This window comes from Lolium rigidum, chromosome 3 (assembly GCF_022539505.1).
Source record: "Lolium rigidum isolate FL_2022 chromosome 3, APGP_CSIRO_Lrig_0.1, whole genome shotgun sequence".
Taxonomy (NCBI): Eukaryota; Viridiplantae; Streptophyta; class Magnoliopsida; order Poales; family Poaceae; genus Lolium; species Lolium rigidum.
In genome coordinates this window covers 91,789,181-91,814,916 of record NC_061510.1, presented here as the reverse complement: position 1 = coordinate 91,814,916, position 25,736 = coordinate 91,789,181, and the positions used below count along the sequence as shown (strand labels likewise).

Below are 25,736 nucleotides of genomic sequence, written 5' to 3'. Positions count from 1 at the left end.
GTGAGAGGAGAGGGAGTTGGCATGATGAGTGGCATGTGAGTTCTCTCGGGTTCCAAACTGAACGTCGAGATTGATCTTTCCCAATGGGTAGCTTGGCTTCTCAGGAGTGATACCGTGGAAACGCGTGCCAGTTGGTGTCAAGTTTGCCAACGATATGTTCATCTTTCGCAATGTATCTGCATACATAAGTTTCAAACTGCTACCGCCATCGATGAACCGCGTGAAATGTCAAATCCTGCGATCACCGCTGGTAGAATCAAATCTGATTGCCCTGGTCGTGGTACTTGTTGCGGGTGGTGTGCTATAGTGAAGCCGATGTCCTGCCCCGACCAGTTTAGGTACTCAACCGTTGGTGGAGGCATTTTCTCTGCCATGTAGACTTGTCGCGAAATCACTTTCTGAGTCCTATTTGAAGCTCTGCCTTTCTGAATCATCGAGACTGCCCCATTGGTATCGATATAAGGACCGTTGGATGGGTCTGCCGCCAATTGTAACTGATGTTGATTTTCGTTTGTAATTGCGGGTGGAGGTGGGAGGTGGATCTCACTCCTTGGCCCCTGGGGGTTTCTGTTTGTCGCTTGTGCGTTCGCGTGCCCTGCGTATCTATGCAGTGCCTGGAAAGTTCGGCAATCCTTCGGCAGATGCCCCGACTGCATCTTTCTGTTGTTATCGAGAAAGAAGTGCATTTGGCATGGTCCGTTCAGGAGATCTTCGGGTGATACATACGGCCTTTGAAACCTTGGTCCATTATTTTGCCTGCTGGGATGGGGACCGTCCCTGTAATCGCTACGCTGATCACCACTCTTTTGATAATCATCTCGATTATTACCTCCACTAGTTCCTCGGAAGCCAGCCGATATTTGTCCAGGACCATCATAATCTGAGAACTGGCGAGAAAAGCGTCGTCTATTTTGAATATTTCAATTACGATCATCCTCAGGCGACCTACGCCATTTGTTGTGAACAACATCTTCTCCATCTGCCCAGCGATTCGCTATTTCCATGAGTGCCGCTATTGTTTTTGGATTAGTCCTTCCCAGATCCTCGACTAAGTCCTTCCTTCGGATTCCAGCAACAATGAGCATCTATTGCTCTTTCATCAGATATGTTTTCTGTCGAATTTTTTATAATGTTCCACCTCTGGATGTACATTCTCATTGGCTCATCATACTTTTGTCTGCATGCCCTCAGCTGCTCTATTGACGCGGGTTTCTTGCATGTGGATAAGAAGTTTTTCACGAACATGTCCTCGAAAGTTTCCCAACTGTCGATTGACCCTGGTGGTAGCTTTTTTATCCATGACCTCGCTGCTCCACTTAGGTGAACATGGATGCTTTGCATAGCAGTTTCTTTGGTTCCACCCATCAATTTTACTGTCTCTAGGTAGTCAACTAACCAGTTCTTGGGATCTTGCAAACCATCGAACTTCTTATAGTTGTCGGGCAAATTAAACCCAGATGGGACCCGAGTTTTACGAACTCGTCGAGTAAAGCAAGGGAGTCCACACATGTCTTCCTCGTCTACTTCTGGTGAATGCAGACGTTCTCTCCTTTCTTCCCGCGCTCTATCGAACCGCGCTTGTGTCGCAGCATCTCTTGAACCACCCGTTTTTGGAGGGTCTTGTATTGTCACAGCTGGCCGTGCACTATTTTGCCTTGGAGTACCTTCGGGAGGCGCACTTGTACTTGCGAACGCTGTTCCCATGACTCCAACTCCTGCCATAGCCATGTTGTACAACGCTTCTCTTGGATCTCCAGGAGGTGGCCTGTTTGCCAGTATAAAGGCCTGCGTCGCCATATATCCAGCTTCCGGTGTTTTGGGGATAATGTTCCCTCTTGTGTCTGTTGACATAAAAGACATGTCGAGATTTTTGATCAAATGCTCCCTCTCGCCTTCAGGTATATTCTGCATCCGAGATCTTCCCCTATTTGCGGGCTTCTCTATGGTTGTCTCCCGAGGTTCCTGATTGTCGACTCTGTTCAGCTCGTCGCCTACTTGACGCGGAAGTTGCAGCTTTTCTCTGCTCGAGTATCACCCTTTGTTTTTTCGATTCTCGGCCAGCACGCGTGAGTCTATATTGGTATGCTTGCAACTCCACCACCGTAGCCATGGTGGTCATTGGATCTGTGCCATTCAAGGCTCTTGATGCTCTGTCCCAAGCTTCTTGCAAAAGTTGCACCCTCTGGCGGTGTAGGCCTGACATATTTGGTGCCTAAACCTCGCGTAAGATCAGCGGGATTGATGTATGGATTTCCCAAATCATCGAAAGCCTCTGATGTCTCCTCCTCTGGGCAACTCGTTTCTCCGACTACATAGACTTGATGATATTTTGTCGGGTTGGTCCTCCTGAAGCTGGTGACGCCATAGCGCGGGTCGGTAAGACCCGCTTGAACTGAGGTGGATCTGTCGATGAAGTCGAAGCTGTCGATGCTCTCTGAATCGCTGCTTAGATCTGAATATGCAGGCGACCCGAAGGACATGTTGCCGAAGATGTTGGCGAGTTTTCCGCTTGACGCAGACTTGGCGAAGCGTGGCGGTGAGATCTCCTTGGCGCCCGTCTCGAACGATGATGATGATCCCGAGAAATCGGAGTCGATCGCCGACGATCCCGACGAAACCGGTGTCGCGAGACAATGCGATCTTTCCTTCCCGACGCGGAAGTGGAAACCTCCGAACGTCATCTCCATTGGCTCCTCCAGATACGCATATGCATCCACACGGGCAGGAGGGTGGGGTACAAAATCAACGAGACCAGTTTCAATCTGTTTACCTCCATCCATCGTGTTGCTTGCAACTGAAGATGCCGACGATGTTGAATGTGCCATCGAGATCAGCTCCTTGTCGCCTCTAATTCCCACAGACGGCGCCAATTGACAAGGTATCGACTTGTCAATGCCTACAAGTTGTAGACTAGGGTTTCGTGGAAAGTAGAGGGCAAGTAGATCTCGAGGGTTTCAGCCGGAAAAGTACTCGACTGATAGAAAGCTAGGGTTATGTTGACAATGAATTGATCCTCTCTTTCTACCTCGACTCCCCCTTATATAGGAGGCAGAGCCAAGGGTTTCGTGATGTACAAGTTACAAACATCGGGATACTCTTTGAGTTCGCCCCGTAATAGTTACAAGTCATTATTCCTAATACAACTCTATCTTTCCAAACCGACACTTAATTGGGCTGTTTATGAGATCAGAGGTTTGGAACACTGCGATCATGGAGAAGACTGTTTATGAGATCAACGAGTTCTGCGCCCTGCTTGAGCGGGTGTCGGCAGGTTGGCTACTCCAAGACATCTTTGCCACACCACTGCAGCACTCTACACAGCAGCTTGACAATGAAGCTCCGCAACAGCACCCTTCATCTCCTGAGTTGTCTTCAGACATCAACTACGACGAGCTGTTTGAAGTAACTCTCAAATCCAATGCGTTGAGGGCATTAAGACAAGCGGAGCTGTGCGGACCCGCACCCGCAGATGAGGATTGTAGCGGAGCAGATTTGGCGGGCGCCGGGCTGCATGGATCGGCTACGATGGAAGAAGTCACCTCAAGAGTTGCGGATATGCACGTGGACCCAAAGACAGGGATCATGAGCAAGCTCATGGGAATGTTCTCTCCATCCCTGCTTAGATTCCCCACAAACAGCTCAAGAGAGAAGAAGCGAGAAACCAAGAAGAGCTTCCAGATGGCCACCTCTTCCCGTCGCAGCGAGCAACCAGCAACCAAGACCTCAACCATGATGACCACTAGAAGAGCCCAGATTGCAGCCTGCAAACAATTGGCCCTGATTCAGCGCGAGGAAGACTTCACGGACGATGTTCTGACCCAGTACCTGGCCCTCTTCCGCCAACCTCTCTCAACCGCCAACTTACATGGCCTGGCCACTGTTGCTGGAGTAGCAGATAGGCCCAACTTCGTCCTGCCAGAGAGGGACATGGCTGAGCTACTGAAGGAGTCGCTGTATGCGACTTGAGGCCTAGCCAGATCTGAACTGCACGTCGATCGTCTGCAATGATTTATGACACTACAATGCTGTGTGTCCACTGTTGTTTTCGTTATCCCGTTATCTGTTGCATCTCCTTAGAACTGAGATGGCCTATCTTCGCCTTTACCTGTAGCCGGCGAAATCGTCATCCCAAGCAAAGTCTGTGTGTCAATCATGTAAAGATGAGTTGGCCCAGCTTCGCCCATACCTGTAACCGGCGACGCCATCATCTCATGCTAGATGTTTGTGGGTCAGATTTGGCCACCTTGTCTCTGTTTAAGATTTGTCGCTTAAGTTTCTATGTTAACACAACTTAAGCTCCTAAACTGGAACGTAAGAGGACTGAACGACTGTGCTCGGCGCTCAGTAGTGCGAGACCTTGCTGTTACCTCCGGCTGCTCCATTATGTGCATTCAAGAATCCAAACTGGCTTTAATCAGGGATTCCGAGAAGACGGAAATTGCAGGGCAAGCGCTCAAAGGATGCGCACAACTGTCAGCCGACGGAACACGCGGTGGTGTCCTGCTTTTCTGGAATGAAGATATTTTCAATGTGCAAATCGTGTCTGTCGCCAACTTCTCCATCACGGCTAAACTCAGAGACCGCAATACAAATACGTCCTGGACTCTCACAACAGTTTATGGACCGGCTGATGACGAACGCAAACTATCCTTCCTTGAAGAGCTTGTTGACATGTATGCCCATATTACGGGACCATGGATGGTGATAGGTGATTTTAACCTCATTTTGCATGATCAAGACAAAAACAAGAGAAGGGTAAACAGAACCCGGATGCGAAGATTCAGGAACGCAGTTGACTCTAGTTGCCTCAGGAAATAAAGTTGATTGGTAGGAGGTACACTTGGAGCAACGAACAAAGCGATCTGACCTTGGTGCGCCTAGACCGTGCTTTCTGTAACGATGATTGGGAAGAGCTTTTCCAAGCCGCTAAACTCCTGCCCAGGCATCCTCCATGTGTGACCACTGCCCTCTTCTGTTAGTACAAGATGTAACAACCAGAGTGTCGCCTAGATTTCATTTTGAAAGCTTCTGGCCGTTACTAGAAGGTTATAGCACGGTGGTGGAGCAATCCTGGAATACCCCATGCGAACTTACAAAACCATTTTGCAGTACTTGACCCTAAGTTGAAAAGACTGGCAAAAGACCTCAAAACTTGGGCAAAGAACTACGTGGGGGACATTAGAAAGCAAATGTTGCTAGGTCAAGAAATAATGCCCATGCTCGATACGGCACAAGAAACAAGAAGAGTGACGTTGGAGGAACATGAGCTCATATCTGTGCTGAAAACAGGGGCAGTGGGTCTCGCTGTCATCAACAGAATCAAAGCCAAGAAAAGGGCTAGAGTCAAATGGCTACAACTGGGTGATGCCAACACCAAGTTCTTCCACTCTAGGGCATCTCACCGGAAACAAAAGAACAGAATCCAATCCCTACAATCCGAGTCAGGCATTGCCACAACTCCAAGTGAGCTTGAAGAAACGATCTTTCATCATCTCAGTGCCATCATGGGCACATCAGTTCAATGCACTAAGCATTTTGACTGGGCCCAGTTAAACTTGCCAACACCGGACCTGTCCGACCTCGATGTTCCATTTACCATAGAAGAACTGAGACGTGCAGTCTTTGATACACCAACGGACAAGGCGCCGAGCCCGAACGGGTTCTCAGAGGGTTTCTTCAGAACCTCATGGAATGTCATCAAGGAAGACCTCCTACGTGCCTTAAACAAGTTCCACAACCTCAATGACCCATCATTTGACAAGCTGAACACGGCCTTCTTCATGCTACTACCTAAATCAGACCAGCCTTCCCAGATGAAGCACTACCGACCAATCAGCCTAATTCATGCCTTTGGAAAGCTTGTTTCCAAAATTCTGGCTCTATGGCTAAAACCACATCTAGATGAGCTCATTTCGCCTTGCCAAAGTGCATTCAACAGTGGGAGGAACATTCAACATAACGTTTTATACGTGCAAAATGTGGCCAAACACTTTCACAAGACCAAAACACCAACCTTGCTTCTTAAACTAGATATTGCAAAAGCCTTTGACACCATTTCTTGGACATACATCATTGACATGATGGAAGCAAGGGGTTTCCCTTTAAGATGGAGGAACTGGATCTCACTCCGCTTTCGCTCAGCCTCCTCGAGAGTGTTGGTAAATGGATTGCCCGGCAGAAAAATACAGCACCAATGTGGGCTTAGACAAGGCGACTCTCTGTCACCTTTCCTTTTTGACCTTGCACTGGAGCCTCTACACCGTCTCCTCGAAATCGCCACCGATGCTGGGGTCATTTCTAAGCTCAAAGGGAAGCAATGCACCTTCCGAGCCTCCTTCTATGCCGATGATGTTGCACTCTTCATCAAACCTACGTAACAAGACATGACCGGGTTGGGGGAGATCCTGTCCACCTTTGGGCGTGCAACAGGACTAATCACGAACTTCACCAAAAGCTTGATAACACCAATTAGTTGCCAACACATCAATGTTCAAGAGCTGGCTAATTCCGCTAGGATTGGCTTGTCTAATTTCCCTTGCATGTATCTAGGTTTGCCTCTATATGTTAAGAAACTAACCAAGGCGGATTGGCAACTGCTACTAGATAAAATGGATCGACACCTGGCCACATGGAAAGCGCGACTCATGAGCAAAGCTGGAAGACTGGAGATGCTTAACTCGGTGCTAACATCCCTGGCAGTCTATATGATGAGCATTAATGAGATGTCGGCTTGGGTCAAGAAAGAATTCAACAAACGTCGGAGAGTGTGGCTATGGGCTGGAGAGGCCTCTTGCAACGGAGGAAAAAGTAGAGTAAATTGGAAGACAGTTTGTCGACCGAAGCAGCTTGGTGGCCTAGGCGTCCACTGCATAGAATCCTTTGGAAGGGCACTGCGTCTTAGATGGATGTGGTAAAAATGGAAACACCCGAACAAACCTTGGTCACACACAGAAATACCATCTACTGCTAAAGACCGTGCCCTTTTCGATGCTGCGACCAAAATAACCATTGGCAATGGCCAAACGGCGAAATTCTGGACAGATAGATGGCTATATGAAATGTCTCCAAAAGAGATTGCACCAGAACTATTTAAGATCTCAATTTGGAAAAACCGATCAGTCAAAGAGGCACTTGCAAACAAAAAAATGGATGATGGACCTTAGATTCTCTCTGGACATCCGTCACTTCGAGGAGCTCCTGCCTTTGGAAATCCTTCTTGATGGCATACAACTTGAGACCCCGGACGAGATCAACTGGACCTTCGGTAACAAGAACTACTACACATCCAAATCTGCATACCTACTGCAGTTCATAGGCGCCGTCAGTACAGATTACAGGAAAATCATCTGGAAAGGATGGACGCCTGCTAGATGCAAATTTTGCATGTGGACCTTAATGCTGGATCTAGTTTTAACGGCTGATAAACTTTTGTTGCGCCGCTTGGAGAATGAGTATTTCTGCCCTCTCTGCCGAAGGAACTTAGAAACAACCACACACCTCTTCACTGAATGCCCATTTAGTCTGAAGGTGTGGTCATCCATCGCCACTCAGCTTAATCAAGATGCTTTGAGGCCGGAGTCCTGGCACAACGCGTACCACAACTTTCAAAGTTGGTACAGGAACTTGGTCGGAAATCAGACCAAGGAGCGGCGCAAAACCATCCTCACACTGGCCAACCTTGTTTGTTGGGAGATATGAAAAGAGCGCAACCGACGAATCTTCGAGAAGAAAGAGATGGCGGCTAGTGCAATGATCGCAAAAACCTTAGAGGAGATACATGTTTGGAGACTAGCAGGTGCGCCCATCCCACTTGTCACCCAGGTAGGAGGGACACCTTTCGATCCGGGTTGAATTCATACACTTTATTTTTCTCCGGAAGTCACCCGTTTTAGGGCCTTCTAACTTTGTAAATATTCACCTCTAATGTAATGAACACAGCAGCTCTCCTGCTGTTATTAAAAAAAAAGACCGAGAGGAATAGAGGGAAAAGAAGGATATGCGGAGGAAGGATGGGATGACCCGCCTGGCTCGATCGTGCTTCTACGTATACAAGATGTAGATGAGATTACTGGGGAGCCTATACGACTAACCAGAATCATTTTTTGCGCAATGATTCCTTCAACCATGGACCTAGAAGTACCTAGCTGGACAAGCCAAGATGCAAGTGTGCCGGAAGGAAAAGTCTTTCACGTCAAAGGGTGAATAGGGTACATACTTTCTAACGAATATCATAAAATCAGATATAAGAAAATCAATATGAAGTATGTCATCGCTTACATTTAAGCTATTTTTTTGTGTGGCGCCGGTTGTGGCACGACCATGTTATGAAGATGTATAGATGCATCAGACATTTCAGTCCACTCTATACACAACTTTAAAATGGGAACATGCGAATAAATAGGACAACTTTATCTTATATACAAATAAAAAATAAAACCAAAGATAAATTATAAATTTTGTTTTCATAATAAAGACACGTTAAATTAATTTTCTGAATAATATTCTACATAATTGGTAGATAAATTTGAGAGCAATTTTTTTATATATAGAAAATTAACTCAAGATTTTTTGGGAGTTCTTTTATCTCTACCACATATGCAGGGTTTTTCTTTTAGTAGGAGGGTGCAGTGATATTTTTGTTCCGTTGTAGGCTTGTAGCGCATGGGTTTTTATTGGTTCAAGTTGCAAAAGCTTATCTATACTTCTTATAAAGCAAAACTCCACTTACTATAATTAATATTAGTCTATCTCTACATGCAAGCCATCCATATCATCTATTCCATTAGCCAATCAAATATCCATGTTATCCCCACTAATATTCGTTATTGATGTATCCTTGCATGCAAGCTATCTATGTCACCATTTTTGATTAAAAGTCCATATAGCTAATTTCTAGCCATTAAATAAAAAAATAATGTGAATTAAATTTAGCATCTCAACTATTTTGGCCAATTGAATATTGCATACTTCTACAGATAATTCATATTACATATGTATTATACCATTTCATTTAGACAATATAATTTCTTAGAAGATTCCCGCTGCAACGCGCGGGGTATCTTTCTAGTTTCCAAGAAAGATGAGTAAGAAAGCATGAGGCTATAGAAACTTAAGGGGACACAGGGCAATGCCTCGAAAGTTCTTATGACACATTGGACATGCAGAAGTCTAACGCTCAGCCGTAGCAAGTAGCAACACACGGGTATATTTCCTAGTAAAAAAAAAGGCTCCGCGAATTCCTGTCCACTGCACGTCCTGACACGTAGGAATTTGCCCGTAGATGTAGTGTTACTCCGCCACCACGCCCCTTGTACTGTAAACTCGCCATGCTTCGCGCTCCTTGCATTTCGCTGTTGGTTTGGCCGCTGCTAGGTCATCCGTCATCGTCCATCGACCCCTCTTCAGAGCGTGCGCGAATCCTCCGCACAGAATAGCTCGAGGTGTCTCGGCACGGGGGCAGCGCCCACCCTGAGCGACCCTTCCAGAACCTGCACCACCTGCCCCATGGTCGGCCTCAGCGCCTCGGTCTGCTGTATGCACCAGCTCGCGGCGTTGCACGCCCGGCTCAGCTCCTCCATGTCCGCGGCCCCCGCCAACCTCTCGTCCAAGATCGCCAGAAACTGCCCCTCGCTGACCTTGGTCGCGGCCCAGAGCGGGAAGTACCCCACGCCGCGCCCGCCGGCGTCCCGGTTCCTCCGCCCGGAGACGAGCTCCAGCAGCGTCATGCCGTAGCTGTACACGTCGGCCTTGGACGTGACGGGCAGGCCCAGGACCCACTCCGGCGCCAGGTACCCCACCGTGCCCCGCGCCGTGGTGAGCGCGGCGCTGAAGTCCCGCCCGATGAGCTTCGCCATGCCGAAGTCGGCCACCTTGGCGCAGAAGGCCGCGTCGAGGAGTATGTTCTCCGGCTTCACGTCGCAGTGCACGATGCGCTCCTGGCACTGCTCGTGGAGGTAGGCGAGCCCCCGGGCGACGCCGACCATGATCCCGAACCTGGCGCCCCAGTCCAGCATCCCGAAACCGGCGCCCGACATGGCGGACGCCAGGGAGCCGTTGGGCATGTAGTCGTAGACCAGCAGCCGCTCGCGCGCCGTGACGCAGAACCCGCGGAGGCGCACCAGGTTGACGTGGTGGATCCTGCCCAGCGTCCTCACCTCTGCGCGGAACTGCTTCTCGCCCTGCGCCGATCCTCCCAGCTCGAGCCTCTTGACGGCTACGGCGGTGCGGTCGCGGAGCTTCCCCTTGTACACGGAGCCAAAGCTGCCCATCCCCAGCTTCTCGGAGAAGTTCTTCGTGCACCGCACTAGATAGCCGTGGTTGAACACCAGGAGTGAGCCGTCAAGCCACACAGTTTGCGCGCCACGTCGCCTCCTCCAGGCAACAACGGAGAACAAGCAGCAGAGGATCGTGAGAAAAGCTAGTGCAGATGCGACCAGGATGGCATCGCGATCAATTGTTGACAGGCCGACATGGTTGCTATTGGCAGCAAGGTCGGCGGCGGCGACCCGGAGGAACAGAGTAGAACCGGCAGCGTCGCCGTCGGTAAGCTGCTGAATGTTCCTCAGACCACCAGCCCACACCAAGCAACCGCCCTCGTACGCGTATGCCGTGCAAGAGCAGTTTCTCAAGCACGCTGACGCACAATCCCCAGCGCTACCTCCACCATCAGTGTCCGTGATGTACCTGCTCGGCAGCTTGACATTTTGCACCGGAAGGAACCCATCGGTGGACGCTGAGTCGTTGCTGCAGTGCAAGCTCGTCTTCCTCGCGCAGCCGCCGCTCCAATCCCCCGGCGACGTGGCGTCGAACGCCGGCAAGCACCGGCAGTACCGCGAGCTGGCCGCGTCGCACAGACCGAAGGCCCCGCACGCGGAGTACACGTCGCACGGTGACGTGGGAGTCGCGAAGTGAAGCAGCCACTGCCCGCCGGACTTGCTGGACCAGTCGTACATGGTGTACTGCCCGTTCGGGCTCATCACCATCCTCGACAGGGTAGACGGGTCGGTGACCTCGAAGGAGAAGCTGACTTCCTCGTCGTTGTTGACCAAGATATACCTGTACCTGGCCGATATGCCCATCTCCGGCACGGACGCGAAGCGCTGCCCGTCCCAGGCGCCGGAGTAGTAGTACACGGTCGTGCCGTTCCACAGGAAGGTGTACTGGCCGGACACGCCGAACGGGTCGACCCGGTCCGTGTACCATCCCGTGGAGGGGTCGTCGGCGCTCCTCCATGACACGAGCGCCTGGTACGCGCCGGTGCGCTTGTTCAGCCCCACCCGGCCGCCCGGCACGAGCGTGTCGGTCGGGTGATCGAAGCTCTGCCATATGATCTGCTGCGAGGAGTTGCCGCGCAGAACGAGGTTCCCGGTGTCGAGGAGCACCGCCACCACGGGCCCGACTGATGGGCGCGCGTAGCTGGAGTTGGTCGACGACCAGATTGGCTTCTTGGTCTGATTCCCGTTTTGTAGGAGGAGGAGGTTGCCGTCCGGAGCTACCGTCAGCTCTGCCGACGATGGGTCCGAGACCGGGAGGTCTCTGTTCATCACCCAGATGACCGTCTGCACCGGGATTTGCTTGTACCATATGCCGACGTAGTACCTGGAGTTGCCATTGCCGGTCGGGGAGAAGAACCCAAGCTCAAACTTGCCTCCTTCCGAGATCAGAGTCCGATTCCCGGCGAGAAATTCTCCTACGGAGAGCGTGTCGGCTGCCGCGGCGGCGGCGGAGAAGCTCAGCCAATCTAGCAAAAGGAGCAGACGGAGTTTGTGCCAAGAAATCATGCCCGGCTACGGTTGCTCAAAGAAAATGGCTAGAACCGTGGGTGTTAGCATTCGGATCCTGAATCGCACCAATTAGTATCTGTAAGAATTGTATCTGTACGTGGTGACTCTGGATCCGGGAGAATCTTCCAAACGCAGTGAATGGACACGGTCAAGTAGTGTTTTCTTCATTGATCAGTGCGAAGACCGAACAGACAGGTGGTGCATGGTCGTATCTGGGGTACACACAAGATGACCAACGATCAGCCACATTACATAGACCAGCTCTTCTTTGGTTGGCCTAGCTAGCTAGTACTCGAACTCCATGCTTCGTGGGGTCAAAAACATGTTCTTCTATGTTTCTATCGCATGGACTATCTCAGGAATTCCTTTGTCAAATGTGTTTTTTTCTTCTGCGATAAAGGACGCTTACTACTTAAAATGTTTAAGCATTACTTCCATCTATGCATAACTAAGATGCACAACTAAGATGCACACAACCGCTCCACATCAAAAAGTGCAAATACAAAACTCGATGACGCGGCTGTTTCTATGGCACCGGTTAAGGAAGATTTCAACATGTTGGCTAGCATTCTTGAGGGATTCGGTTAAATCACGGGACTGTCTACCAATGTGCAAAAGAGGCAAGCGGTGGCAATTAGATGCTCTACGTTCAACCTTAAGGATATTATGCAAGGTTTCCCTTTCCACTGCTGCACCTTTCCCATCAAGTATTTCGGGCTGCCACTTTCAACTATGAGCCTCAAAACTACGGAACGATTGATGTGCAGCCTCTTGTTGACAAAGTGGGTGGGGGGGGGGGGGGAGCTTGTTCCTTTGCTCGGGAAGCATATCATGGTGCCGTTAGGGGCGCACTTGTGAGATTACTCATTACCTCTCAAGCTATCTACCACATCACGCCTCTTGCCATCCCTCTCGGCATCTTGCAATCCATCAACAAGCTTGAAAGGACCTTCTTTTCGGCGGCGGCGGACAAAGTCTCCGAAGGTAAATGCAAGGTCAATTGGAAAGTGGTTTGTAGGCCTAAGGATAAAGGTGGACTGGGCATCATTGATACGTCCAAAACGTATCTACTTTCCCGAACACTTTTGCTATTGTTTTGCCTCTAATTTGTGTATTTTGGATGCAACTAACACGGACTAACGCTGTTTTCAGCAGAATTGCTCTGGTGTCTCGTTTTTGTGCAGAAATCCAACTTTCAGGAAAATCCCCGGAATTAATGCCCAAGGGCTTATTTTTCCAGAAGAATCACGGAGCCAGAAGGGCAGGCCTGGGGGAGGCCCAGGCCCCCCAGACACTAGGCCGGCGCGGCCTGGAGGGGGGACGCGCCGCCCTAGCGTGTGGCCCCCTCGACTGGCCTCCGACGCCCTCCTCTGGACTACTTAACGCCTTCGACCTAAAAACGCACGGGGGTAAGAAGAAATCGCCAGAAGACATCCAGTACGCCGCCACCGTCGCGAAACTCCGTCTCGGGATCAGAAACTCCGTTCTGGCACTCCGCCGGGACGGGGAATTGGAGGAGATCATCGCCATCATCACCACCGACGCCTCTCCATCGACCAGCCATGTTTCCCCCATCCATGTGTGAGTAATTCCCCCGCTGTAGGCTGAAGGGGATGGTAGGGATTGGATGAGATTGATCATGTAATAGCATAAGATTGTTAGGGCATAGTGCCTAGTGTCCGTAATTGGTACTTTTATGATATTGTTGCAACTTGTTATGCTTAATGCTTGTCACTAGGGCCCGAGTGCCATGATCTCAGATCTGAACATGTTATCAATTCATGATGATATTCATTGCTTTATGATCTTACCTGCAAGTTGTATACACGTATCGCTGTCCGGAACCCGAGGCCCCAAAGTGACAGAAATTAGGACAACCGGAGGGGAAGGCGGTGATATGAGGATCACATGTGTTCACGGAGTGTTAATGCTTTGCTCCGGTGCTCTATTAAAAGGAGTACCTTAATTTCCAGTAGACTCCCTAGAGGCCCGGCTGCCACCGGCTGGTAGGACAAAAGATGTTGTGCAAGTTTCTCATTGCGAGCACGTACGACTATATATGGAACACATGCCTATTGATTGATTAGTACTTGGATACCGTTTTATTATTATCCGCAAATGCCCCGCCTTGATTGTTACATGAGTTTCTCTCATCCATGCAACGCCCGTTCATCCATCCCCGTGCCTACGTATTTTAATCCTGCTCGTTTACTATAATCACTATTGCTGTCTTTGTTACTCCGTCGTCGTTATTTTACTACCGCTACCGATATAAAATTGTTACTATCGATAAACTCTTGCGAGCAAGTCCGTTTCCAGGTGCAGCTGAATTGACAACTCCGCTGTTAAGGCTTACAAGTATTCTTTGTCTCCCCTTGTGTCGAATCAATAAATTGGGTTTTACTTCCCTCGAAGACTGTTGTGATCCCCTATACTTGTGGGTCATCAATCATCGACCTTGAAAAATTCACTCGGGCGTTGCGCCTTCGTTGGCCTTGGCTTCTTTGGAAAGATGCCTCCAAGGCGTGGATTGGTAATGACCACCCTTGCGACGAGACGATAGGGCAAGCTTGTTCCTTGGCTCGGGAAGCATATCACGGCGGCCGTTAGGGGCACACTTGTGAGATCAGTCATTACCTCTCAAGCTATATACAAGCTTGTTCCTTGGCTCGGGAAGCATATCACGGCGGCCATTAGGGGCACACTTGTGAGATCAGTCATTACCTCTCAAGCCATCTACAAGCTTGTTCCTTGGCTCGGGAAGGATATCACGGCGGCCGTTAGGGGCACACTTGTGAGATCAGTCATTACCTCTCAAGCTATCTACCACACCACGCCTCTTGCCATCCCTCTTGGCACCTTGCAATCCATCAACAAGCTTGAAAGGGCCTTGTTTTGGGCGGTGGTGGACAAAGTCTCCCAAGGTAAATGCAAGGTCAATTGGAAAGTGGTTTGTAGGCGTAAGGATAAAGGTGGACTGGGCATCATCGACCTTGACAAATTCGCTATGCCGTTGCGCCTTCGTTGGCCTTGGCTTCTTTGGAATGCCTCCAAGGCGTGGATTGGTAATGACCACCCTTGCGACGAGGCGGATATGGATTTCTTCTATGCGACTACCAACATTACCATTGGTGATGGGCGGATAATTATTGGCACACACCTTGGCTTCATGGGTTAAATTGTTAAAGCCCAAAGACATAAGCCCATCCATTTTCGCAATCTCAACTAGGAAAAACTTCACCATCAATAAAGGGCTCACCAGTGGCTTTCATATCTCCAAAATCAATTCCTCCATGGGTCTCACAACAACAACACACATCATCCAATTCGTTGAGCTTTGGTCAAAAGTCTGCGAGGTGGACCTTGTTAAGGATGTCGCAGATAACATCACATCGAAATTTACAACCTCGGGGGAATACACGCCGACATCTGCTTACAAAGCTCAATTTGAGGGGATGACTCGCTCTTACATGCCGGAGGCAGTTTGGAAGAATTGGGCCCCTCCCAAGTGCAAACTGTTTGCATGGCTTATCCTACAAATCGCATGTGGACGGCCGATCGTCTTCAAAAACGGGGGGGGGGGGGGGGGGGCCAAATTGCGGGCTTTGCCAACTTTGCAAGCGCGAAGACGAAACAGAGGCTCATCTCCTCTTCAAATGTCGTTACACCCTTCGGGTTTGGATCATGGTCGTCGCATGGCTCGAGGTTGTCTCGGTTGACACTTCAAGGTGGTCCGAGTGACAACATTGAGGATTGGTGGGAATTCATCATATAAAACAATGGCGCTCGTAGAAAATCGTTAGTCTCCCTCATCATGCTGACATCGCGAAACGCGATGATTTTTCGTCATGTCTCCACCATGCCTACTATGGTGATGCAAAAGATCAAGAATGAGGCGGCTCTTTGTAGCGTGGCGGGCGCAAAACACTTGGGATCAATTATGTTGGGAGAGTAGGCTTTTGTATTCACGAGCGTATTGCTCGTTTGAAATCACACTTTGCAAAACTCTTTCTTAGAGCATCTCCAACAGGCGCACTAAATTTTGGCGCGTTAAATGTCGTTTCTACTGTGTTGTAAACGTATAGCGCGCGTTGCGCTGAATCCCCCCCGGATGGTCTATTATGCAACGCGTGTTCGGGCGCTAAAAAAGTTCCTCCGCCGGGCGCTCCATTATGTAGCACGCAACGCGGTGCAAACAACAATCACACACAACTATGCATCAAAGAAGATCAAACAAGCTTCATAAATTCACAAATAAAATATACCATATAAATACAACAAATTGTTCACAACAAATACAACAAGTACATCAAATTGGTCACACCAAATACAACAAGTTTAGGGATCAACATACAGCAATACAACATATTTTTGAGACAATACAACATATAGTTTTCAAACAAATACAACAAGTATGCAACTATTGTTGTCCATGCCAATTCCACCATTCTTCCATGAGATCTTTTTGGAGCTCATCATGTGTGTCGTTGGAGCGAATGGCATGGTACGAGGCAATGAACCGGGCAATCCTATGTGCGGACCTCCTCACTTGCACGGGAACCCCCATCAACTCGTAGTGGGTATGATCCACATCTTTCCCACGATCATCCTCTATAACCATGTTATGCATGATGACACAAGCGGTCATGATATACCAAAGGCACTCTTGGTCCCAAAATCTAGCCGTCCCCCTCACAATGGCAAATTGAGCTTGCAAAATCCCAAATGCTCTCTCTACATCTTTCCTAGACGCCGCTTGTGCATTGTGGAATTGAGTTTTCTTCTTACCTCGTGGTTGAATAACCGGCTTCACAAATGTTTTCCACCTTGGATATATGCCGTCGGCGAGGAAGTAGCCATAGTTGTACTTGTGTCCATTTGCTTCAAACTCCACCAATGAACCTTCCCGCATTGCAAGTCTTGTCGTTAGTGGTGATCGTTGAAGAACATTGATGTCATTGCAAGACCTGGGCATTCCAAAAAATTCATGACATATCCAAGTCTCATGATCGGCGACTGATAACCCACAAGTATAGGGGATCGCAACAGTCTTCGAGGGAAGTAAAACCTAATTTATTGATTCGACACAAGGGGAGCCAAAGAATATTTGTCAGCCTTAACAGCGGAGTTGTCAATTCAGCTGCACCTGGAAACAGACTTGCTGGCAAGAGTTTGTCAGTAGTAACAGTTTTATTGCAGTAGCAGTAGTGAAATATCAACAACAGTGTAACAAAGACAGCATTAGTGATTATAGTAAACAGCATGATTAAAATACTGTAGGCATAGGGATGGATGAACGGGCGTTGCATGGATGAGAGAAACTCATGTAACAATCAAGGTAGGGCATTTGCAGATAGTAATAAAACGGTATCCAAGTACTAATCAATCAATAGGCATGTGTTCCATATTTATTCGTACGTGCTCGCAATGAGAAACTTGCACAACATCTTTTGTCCTACCAGCCGGTGGCAGCCGAGCCTCTAGGGAATCTACTGGAAATTAAGGTACTCCTTTTAATAGAGCACCGGAGCAAAGCATTAACACTCCGTGAACACATGTGATCCTCATATCACCACCTTCCCCTCCGGTTGTCCCAATTTCTGTCACTTTGGGGCCTCGGGTTCCGGACAGCAATATGTGTATACAACTTGCAGGTAAGATCATAAAACAATGCATATCATCATGAAACAATAACATGTTCAGATCTGAGATCATGGCACTAGGGCCCTAGTGACAAGCATTAAGCATAACAAGTTGCAACAATATCATAAAATTACCAATTACGGACACTAGGCACTATGCCCTAACAATCTTATGCTATTACATGACCAATCTCATCCAATCCCTACCATCCCCTTCAGCCTACAGCGGGGGAATTACTCACACATGGATGGGGGAAACATGGCTGGTCGATGGAGAGGCGTCGGTGGTGATGATGGCGATGATCTCCTCCAATTCCCCGTCCCGGCGGAGTGCCAGAACGGAGTTTCAGGTCCCGAGACGGAAATTCGCGATGGCGGCGGTGTTCTGGATGTCTTTTGGCGATTTCGTCTAACCCCCCGTGCGTTTTTAGGTCGAAGACGTTAAGTAGTCTAGAGGGGGCACCTGGGGCTGCCCGAGGTGTCGCCACCATAGGGCGGCACGGCCCAGGGGCCCACCGCGCCGCCTTATGGGGTTGGCACCTCGTGGCCCCCCTCCTTCTGGTCTTCTGGCACCGTCCCTCTTCTATGAAAATAGGCCCATTGGAATTAATCCCGGGGATTTTCCTGAAAGTTGAGTTTCTGCACAAAAATGAGACACCATGGCAATTCTGCTGAAAACAGCGTTAGTCCGTGTTAGTTGTATCCAAAATACACAAATTAGAGGCAAAACAATAGCAAAAGTGTTCGGGAAAGTAGATACGTTTTGGATGTATCAACTCCCCCCAAGCTTAGCTTATTGCTTGTCCTCAAGCAATTCAGTTAACAACTGAGTGCGATAAAAGAACTTTCACGAAAACATTTGTTCATATGATGTAAATATTCTCATGATATGGACAAATACTTAGGAAATTCATAATAAGATACATGCAAATAAAGTCATCTAATAGCTATGTCAATCATGGAAAAGGTACCACCAAATTAATAATAAGCATCATGAATCATGTCTATCAGCAAGATTGCAATGTTTATAGAAGGATATGATAAAGTGGTATCTCGCATGCCCGTATTTGTGCAGCAAAACATAAATGCTCGGGCACCTTTGAAGTTCATGGGAAGACTGGAAATAGAGATTATCAAAGATAAAAGCATCAAAGTTATACCACAGTTAATCACATTTTGGGACAAGCATATTATACTAAGAATGACAGTTTGTGCTCTCAAGAAAGTGCTCAAAGAAACGATGGAGACTCAATGTAAAAGTAAAAGATTGACCCTTCGCAGAGGAAGCAGGGATTAACATGTGCTAGAGCTTTTCATTTGTAAAACAGGAGTAAAATTATTTTGAGAGGTGTTTGTTGTTGTCAACGAATGATAGTGGGTACTCTAACTACCTCGTCAACCAGACTTTCAAGAGCGGCTCCCATGAAGGACGTTATCTCTACCAGCAAGGTAAATAATCCCTCTTCTCTTTTCTTTACACATATATTTTAGTTTCATTATGGATGACACTCCCCCCAACCTTTTCTTACACAATCCATGGCTAACCGAATCCTTGGGTGCCTTCCATCAATCACATATCATGGAGGAGTGTCTATTTGCAATTTAAGTTGCTTACTGATAAATTAGGGCAAAACATGTGAAGAGAATTATTAATGAAAGTTGATTAATTGGGGATGGGAACCCCGTTGCCAGCTCTTTTTGCAAAATTATTGGATAAGCGGATGTGCCACTAGTCCATTATGAAAGTCTGTCAGGAGTAATTAACAAGATTGAAAGATAAACACCACATATTTCCTCATGAGCTATAAAATATCGACACAAATTGAGAAGTATTTTGAAGGTTTAAAGGTAGCACATGAGAATTTACTTGGAATGGTTTGAAATGCCATGCATAGGTATTTATGGTGGACACTTTTGAATAACTTGGTTTTCAGGGGTTTGGAAGCACGAGCAGCGTTCCCGCTCAGTACACGTGAAGGCTAGTGATACGTCTCCGATGTATCGATAATTTCTTATGTTCCATGCCACATTATTGATGATATCTACATGTTTTATACACATTATATGTTGTATTTATGCATTTTCCGACACTAACCTATTAACGAGATGCCGAAGAGCCAGTTGCTGTTTTCTGCTGTTTTTGGTTTCAGAAATCCTAGTAAGGAAATATTCTCGGAATTGGACGAAATCAACGCCCGTGGTCCTATTTTTGCACGAAGCTTCCATAAGACCGAGGGGGAAAGGAAGTGGGGCCACGAGGCGCCGACACAACAGGGCGGCGCGGCCTGGACCCTGGCCGCGCGGCCCCGGCGTGTGGGGCCCTCGTGTGGCCCCCGCGTTGCCCTTCCGCCTACTTAAAGCCTCCGTCGCGAAAACCCTATCACGTACGACGAAACCGAGAGAAAACCTTCCGCAGCCGCCGCCATCGCAAAGCCAAGATCCGGGGGACAGGAGTCTCCGTTCCGCACGCCGCCGGGACGGGGAAGTGCCCCCGGAAGGCTTCTCCATCGACACCACCGCCATCTTCATCAACGCTGCTTGTCTCCCATGAGGAGGGAGTAGTTCTCCATCGAGGCTCGGGGCTGTACCGGTAGCTATGTGGTTAATCTCTCTCCTATGTGCTTCAATACAATAATCTCATGAGCTGCCTTACATGATTGAGATTCATATGATGATGCTTGTAATCTAGATGTCATTATGCTAGTCAAGTGGGTTTTACTTATGTGATCTCCGGAGACTCCTTGTCCCACGTGTGTAAAGGTGACGAGTGTGTGCACTCGTGTGGGTCTCTTAGGCTATATTTCACAGAATACTTATTCACTCGTTATGAATGGCATAGTGAAGTGCTTATTTATATCTCTTTATGATTGCAATGTGTTTTGTATCACAATTTATCCGTGTGCTACTCTAGTGATGTTATTAAAGTAGTTTATTCCTCCCGCACGGTGTAATGGTGACAAGTGTGTGCATCGTGTAGTACTTGGCGTAGGCTATGATTGTGATCTCTTGTAGATTATGAAGTTAACTATTGCTATGATAGTATTGATGCGATCTATTCTTCCTTTCGTAGTGTGAAGGTGACAGTGTGCATGCTATGTTAGTACTTGGTTTGGTTATGTTGATCTGTTATGCACTCTAAGGTTATTTAAATATGAACATTGAATATTGTGGAGCTTGTTAACTCCGGCATTGAGGGTTCGTGTAATCCTACACGCTTAGTGGTGTTCATCATCCAACAAGAGGGTGTAGAGTCTAGCATCTATCTATTTATTCTGTTATGTGATCAATGTTGAGAGTGTCCACTAGTGAAAGTATGATCCCTAGGCCTTGTTCCTAAATATCGCTATCGCTGCTTGTTTACTCGTTTTACTCGCATCTTTACTTCCTGCAATATTACTACCATCAATCGCACGCCGGCAAGCACTTTTCTCGGCGCCGTTACTACTGCTCATATTCATTCATACCACTTGTATTTCACTATCTCTTCGCCGAACTAGTGCACCTATTAGGTGTGTTGGGGACACAAGAGACTTCTTGCTTTGTGGTTGCAGGGTTGCTTGAGAGGGATATCTTTGACCTCTTCCTCCCCGAGTTCGATAAACCTTGGGTGATCCACTTAAGGGAAACTTGCTGCCGTTCTACAAACCTCTGCTCTTGGAGGCCCAACACTGTCTACAAGAATAGAAGCACCCGTAGACATCAAGCTATTTTCTGGCGCCGTTGCCGGGGAGGAAAGGTAAAAGGTACTCACACTCCGGATCTCGGCTACTAAGCTATTTTCGCCGTTGTAAGTACTCGAAGCTATTTCCTTTAGATCCTGCAATTGCATCTTTTTGTTTCTTGTTTACACTAGTTAGGCATAATGGACAACAATGAGTTTCTTATTCTATTTCCTGATTTAAGACATGGATGGTTTGATGCAAAAATTAAAAAACCTATGGAACATATTAGTATGAACGCTTTGAACACCATTGTTGCTAATGATATGGAAAATTCTAATCTTGGGGAAGCTGGCTTTGATGAGCATGATATTTTTAGTCCCCCAAGCATTGAGGAGAAAATTTACTTTGATGATACTTTGCCTCCTATTTATGATGATTATAATGATATTGGTCTTTTAGTACCGCCTGTTATGGAGGATAAATTTGATTATGATTACAATATGCCTCCTATATTTGATGATGAGAATAATAATGATAGCTACTTTGTTGAATTTGCTCCCACTACAACTAATAAAATTGATTATGCCTATGTGGAGAGTAATAATTTTATGCATGAGACTCATGATAAGAATGCTTTATGTGATAGTTATATTGTTGAGTTTGCTCATGTTGCTACTAAAAGTTATTATGAGAGAGGAAAATATGGTTGTAGAAATTTTCATGTTACTAAAACACCTCTCTTTTTGCTGAAAATCTTGAAGCTGCACTTGTTTTATCTTTCTGTGCTTGTTGCATCATGCTTCATGAATTTGTTTATTTACAAGATCCTATGCATAGGAAGCATGTTAGGCTTAAATTTGTTTTGAATTTGCCTTTTGATGCTCTCTTTTGCTTCAACTACTATTTCTTGGGAGTGCATCATTAAAACTGCTGAGCCCATCTTAATGGCTATAAAGAAAGAACTTCTTGGGAGATAACCCATGTGTTTATTTTACTACAGTAATTTTATTTTATATTTGGGTCTTGGAAGTTGTTTACTACTGTAGCAACCTCTCCTTATCTTAGTTTTGTGCATTGTTGTGCCAAGTAAAGTCTTTGATAGTAAGGTTCATACTAGATTTGGATTACTGCGCAGATAATGATTTCTTTGCTGTCACGAATTTCGACCTGCCTCTCCGTAGGTAGCTCAGAAAAATATGCCAATTTACGTGCGTGATCCTCAGATATGTACGCAACTTTTATTCAATTTGGGCATTTTCATTTGAGCAAGTCTGGTGCCATTTTAAAATTCGTCTTTACGAATTGTTCTGTTTTGACAGATTCTGCCTTTTAATTCGCATTGCCTCTTTTGCTATGTTGGATGAATTTCTTTGATCCATTAATGTCCAGTAGCTTTATGCAATGTCCAGAAGTGTTAAGAATGATTATGTCACCTCTGAACATGTCAATTTTTATTGTGCACTAACCCTCTAATGAGTTGTTTCGAGTTTGGTGAATAAAATGGATCCTAGCATTCATTGTGTGGGAGAGAGACACGCTCCGCTGTTGCATATGGACAAATATGTCCTTAGGCTTTACTCATAGTATTCATGGCGAAGGTTGAATCTTCTTCGTTAAATTGTTATATGGTTGGAATTGGGAAATGCTACATGTAGTAATTCTAAAATGTCTTGAATAATTTGATACTTGGCAATTGTTGTGCTCATGTTTAAGCTCTTGCATCATATACTTTGCACCCATTAATGAAGAAATACGAAGAGCTTGCTAAAATTTGGTTTGCATATTTGGTTTCTCTAAAGTCTAGATAATTTCTAGTATTGAGTTTTGAACAACAAGGAAGACGGTGTAGAGTCTTATAATGTTTACAATATGTCTTTTATGTGAGTTTTGTTGCACCGTTCATCCTTGTGTTTGTTTCAAATAACCTTGCTAGCATAAACCTTGTATCGAGAGGGAATACTTCTCATGCATCCAAAATCCTTGAGCCAACCACTATGCCATTTGTGTCCACCATACCTACCTACTACATGGTATTTCTCCGCCATTCCAAAGTAAATTGCTTGAGTGCTACCTTTAAATAATTCAAAATTTATCACCTCTGATTTGTGTCAATGTTTTATAGCTCATGAGGAAGTATGTGGTGTTTATCTTTCATTCTTGTTGGGCAACTTTCACCAATGGACTAGTGGCTTCATCCGCTTATCCAATAATTTTGCAAAAAGAGCTGGCGCGGGGTTCCCGACCCCCAATTAATCAACCTTCATTAATAATTCTCTTCACATGTTTTGCTCGATTCATCGGTAAGCAACTTAATTTTGCAAATAGACACTCCTTCATGGTATGTGAATGTTGGAAGGCACCCGAGGATTCGGTTAGCCATGGCTTGTGTAAGCAAAAGGTTGGGAGGAGTGTCATCCATAAATTAAACTAAAATACATGTGTAAACAAAAGAGAAGAGGGATGATCTACCTTGCTGGTAGAGATAACGTCCTTCATGGGAGCCGCTCTTTGAAGGTTTGTCTGGCAAGGGGGTTAGAGTGCCCACTACCATTCGTTGACAACAATAAACACCTCTCAAAATTTTACTTTTATGCTCTCTATATGTTTTCAAAACCAAAGCTCTAGCACAAATATAGCAATCAATGCTTCCTCTCGCGAAGGGCCTTTCTTTTACTTTTATGTTGAGTCAGTTCACCATCTCTCTCCACCTCAAGAAGCAAACACTTGTGTGAACTGTGCATTGATTCCTACATACTTGCATATTGCACTTGTTATATTACTTTACATTGACAATATCCATGAGATATACATGTTATAAGTTGAAAGCAACCGCTGAAACTTAATCTTCCTTTGTGTTGCTTCAATACCTTTACTTTGATTTATTGCTTTATGAGTTAACTCTTATGCAAGACTTATTGATGCTTGTCTTGAAGTACTATTCATGAAAAGTCTTTGCTTTATGATTCATTTGTTTACTCATGTCATTACCATTGTTTTGATCGCTGCATTCATTACATATGCTTACAATAGTGTGATCAAGGTTGTTATTTTGGCTCTTTGGCATATTTGGAAGCAAAGGAATGGACTGATCTTTCAGAACACACGGCCATCTTTTAGAGCCTGGAGAAGAGATTTTGTTCATGAAGTTTATCTACATAAGCATAGGGTTAAACAAAAACATGTTACTCAGCTGCAGACTTGGATTGATTCTCTGCCTTAGCCTCATAGCTTCTTTTCTTTTCTTTTCTGTTTTGTACATATGTATTTGGTGGACATTTTGTCTTCTTTGGTTTTAAATAAATTGCTGTGAGGCTATGCTTCACAGTTTCTCTCAAAAAAATAGTGTGATCAAGGTTATGATGGCATGTCACTCCAGAAATTATCTTTGTTATCGTTTACCTGCTCGGGACGAGCAGAAACTAAGCTTGGGGATGCTGATACGTCTCCGACGTATTGATAATTTCTTATGTTCCATGCCACATTATTGATGATATCTACATGTTTTATACACATTATATGTCGTATTTATGCATTTTCCGGCACTAACCTATTAACGAGATGCCGAAGAGCCGCTTGCTTCGTTTTCGCTGTTTTTGGTTTCGAAATCCTAGTAAGGAAATATTCTCGGAATTGGACGAAATCAACGCCCGGGGTCCTATTTTTGCACGAAGCTTCCAGAAGACCGAGGGGGAAAGGAAGTGGGGCCACGAGGCGCCGACACAACAGGACGGCGCGGCCTGGACCCTGGCCGCGCGGCCCTGGCGTGTGGGGCCCTCGTGTGGCCCCCCGCGTTGCCCTTCCACCTACTTAAAGCCTCCGTCGCGAAAACCCTATCACGTACGACGAAACCAGAGAAAACCTTCCAGAGCCGCCGCCATCGCGAAGCCAAGATCTGGGGGACAGGAGTCTCTGTTCCGGCACGCCGCCGGGACGGGGAAGTGCCCCCGGAAGGCTTCTCCATCGACACCACCGCCATCTTCATCAACGCTGCGGTCTCCCATGAGGAGGGAGTAGTTCTCCATCGAGGCTCGGGGCTGTACCGGTAGCTATGTTGTTAATCTCTCTCCTATGTGCTTCAATACAATAATCTCATGAGCTTCCTTACATGATTGAGATTCATATGATGATGCTTGTAATCTAGATGTCATTATGCTAGTCAAGTGGGTTTTACTTATGTGATCTCCGGAGACTCCTTGTCCCACGTGTGTAAAGGTGACAGATGTGTGCACCGGTGTGGGTCTCTTAGGCTATATTTCACGGAATACTTATTCACTGTTATGAATGGCATAGTGAAGTGCTTATTTATATCTCTTTATGATTGCAATGTGTTTTGTATCACAATTTATCCGTGTGCTACTCTAGTGATGTTATTAAAGTAGTTTATTCCTCCCGCACGGTGTAATGGTGACAAGTGTGTGCATCGTGTAGTACTTGGCGTAGGCTATGATTGTGATCTCTTGTAGATTATGAAGTTAACTATTGCTATGATAGTATTGATGTGATCTATTCCTCCTTTCGTAGTGTGAAGGTGACAGTGGGCATGCTATGTTAGTACTTGGTTTGGTTATGTTGATCTGTTATGCACTCTAAGGTTATTTAAATATGAACATTGAATATTGTGGAGCTTGTTAACTCCGGCATTGAGGGTT

General features: G+C 46.6%; 1 protein-coding gene across 1 annotated transcript; it reads right to left on the bottom strand.

Annotated features, from left to right (window-relative positions):
* Positions 1 to 9,401: 9,401 nt before the first annotated feature.
* On the bottom strand, positions 9,402 to 11,780 carry LOC124704529 (G-type lectin S-receptor-like serine/threonine-protein kinase At2g19130). The gene has a single exon (XM_047236799.1). It carries the CDS (start codon positions 11,778 to 11,780, stop codon positions 9,402 to 9,404), a length of 2,379 nt encoding a protein of 792 aa, XP_047092755.1.
* Between the last annotated feature and the right edge of the window lie 13,956 nt (positions 11,781 to 25,736).

Bases quoted from the DNA above. Each gene is read 5' to 3' on its own strand.
- LOC124704529 (XM_047236799.1), bottom strand. From the start codon at position 11,780: ATGATTTCTTGGCACAAACTCCGTCTGCTCCTTTTGCTAGATTGGCTG.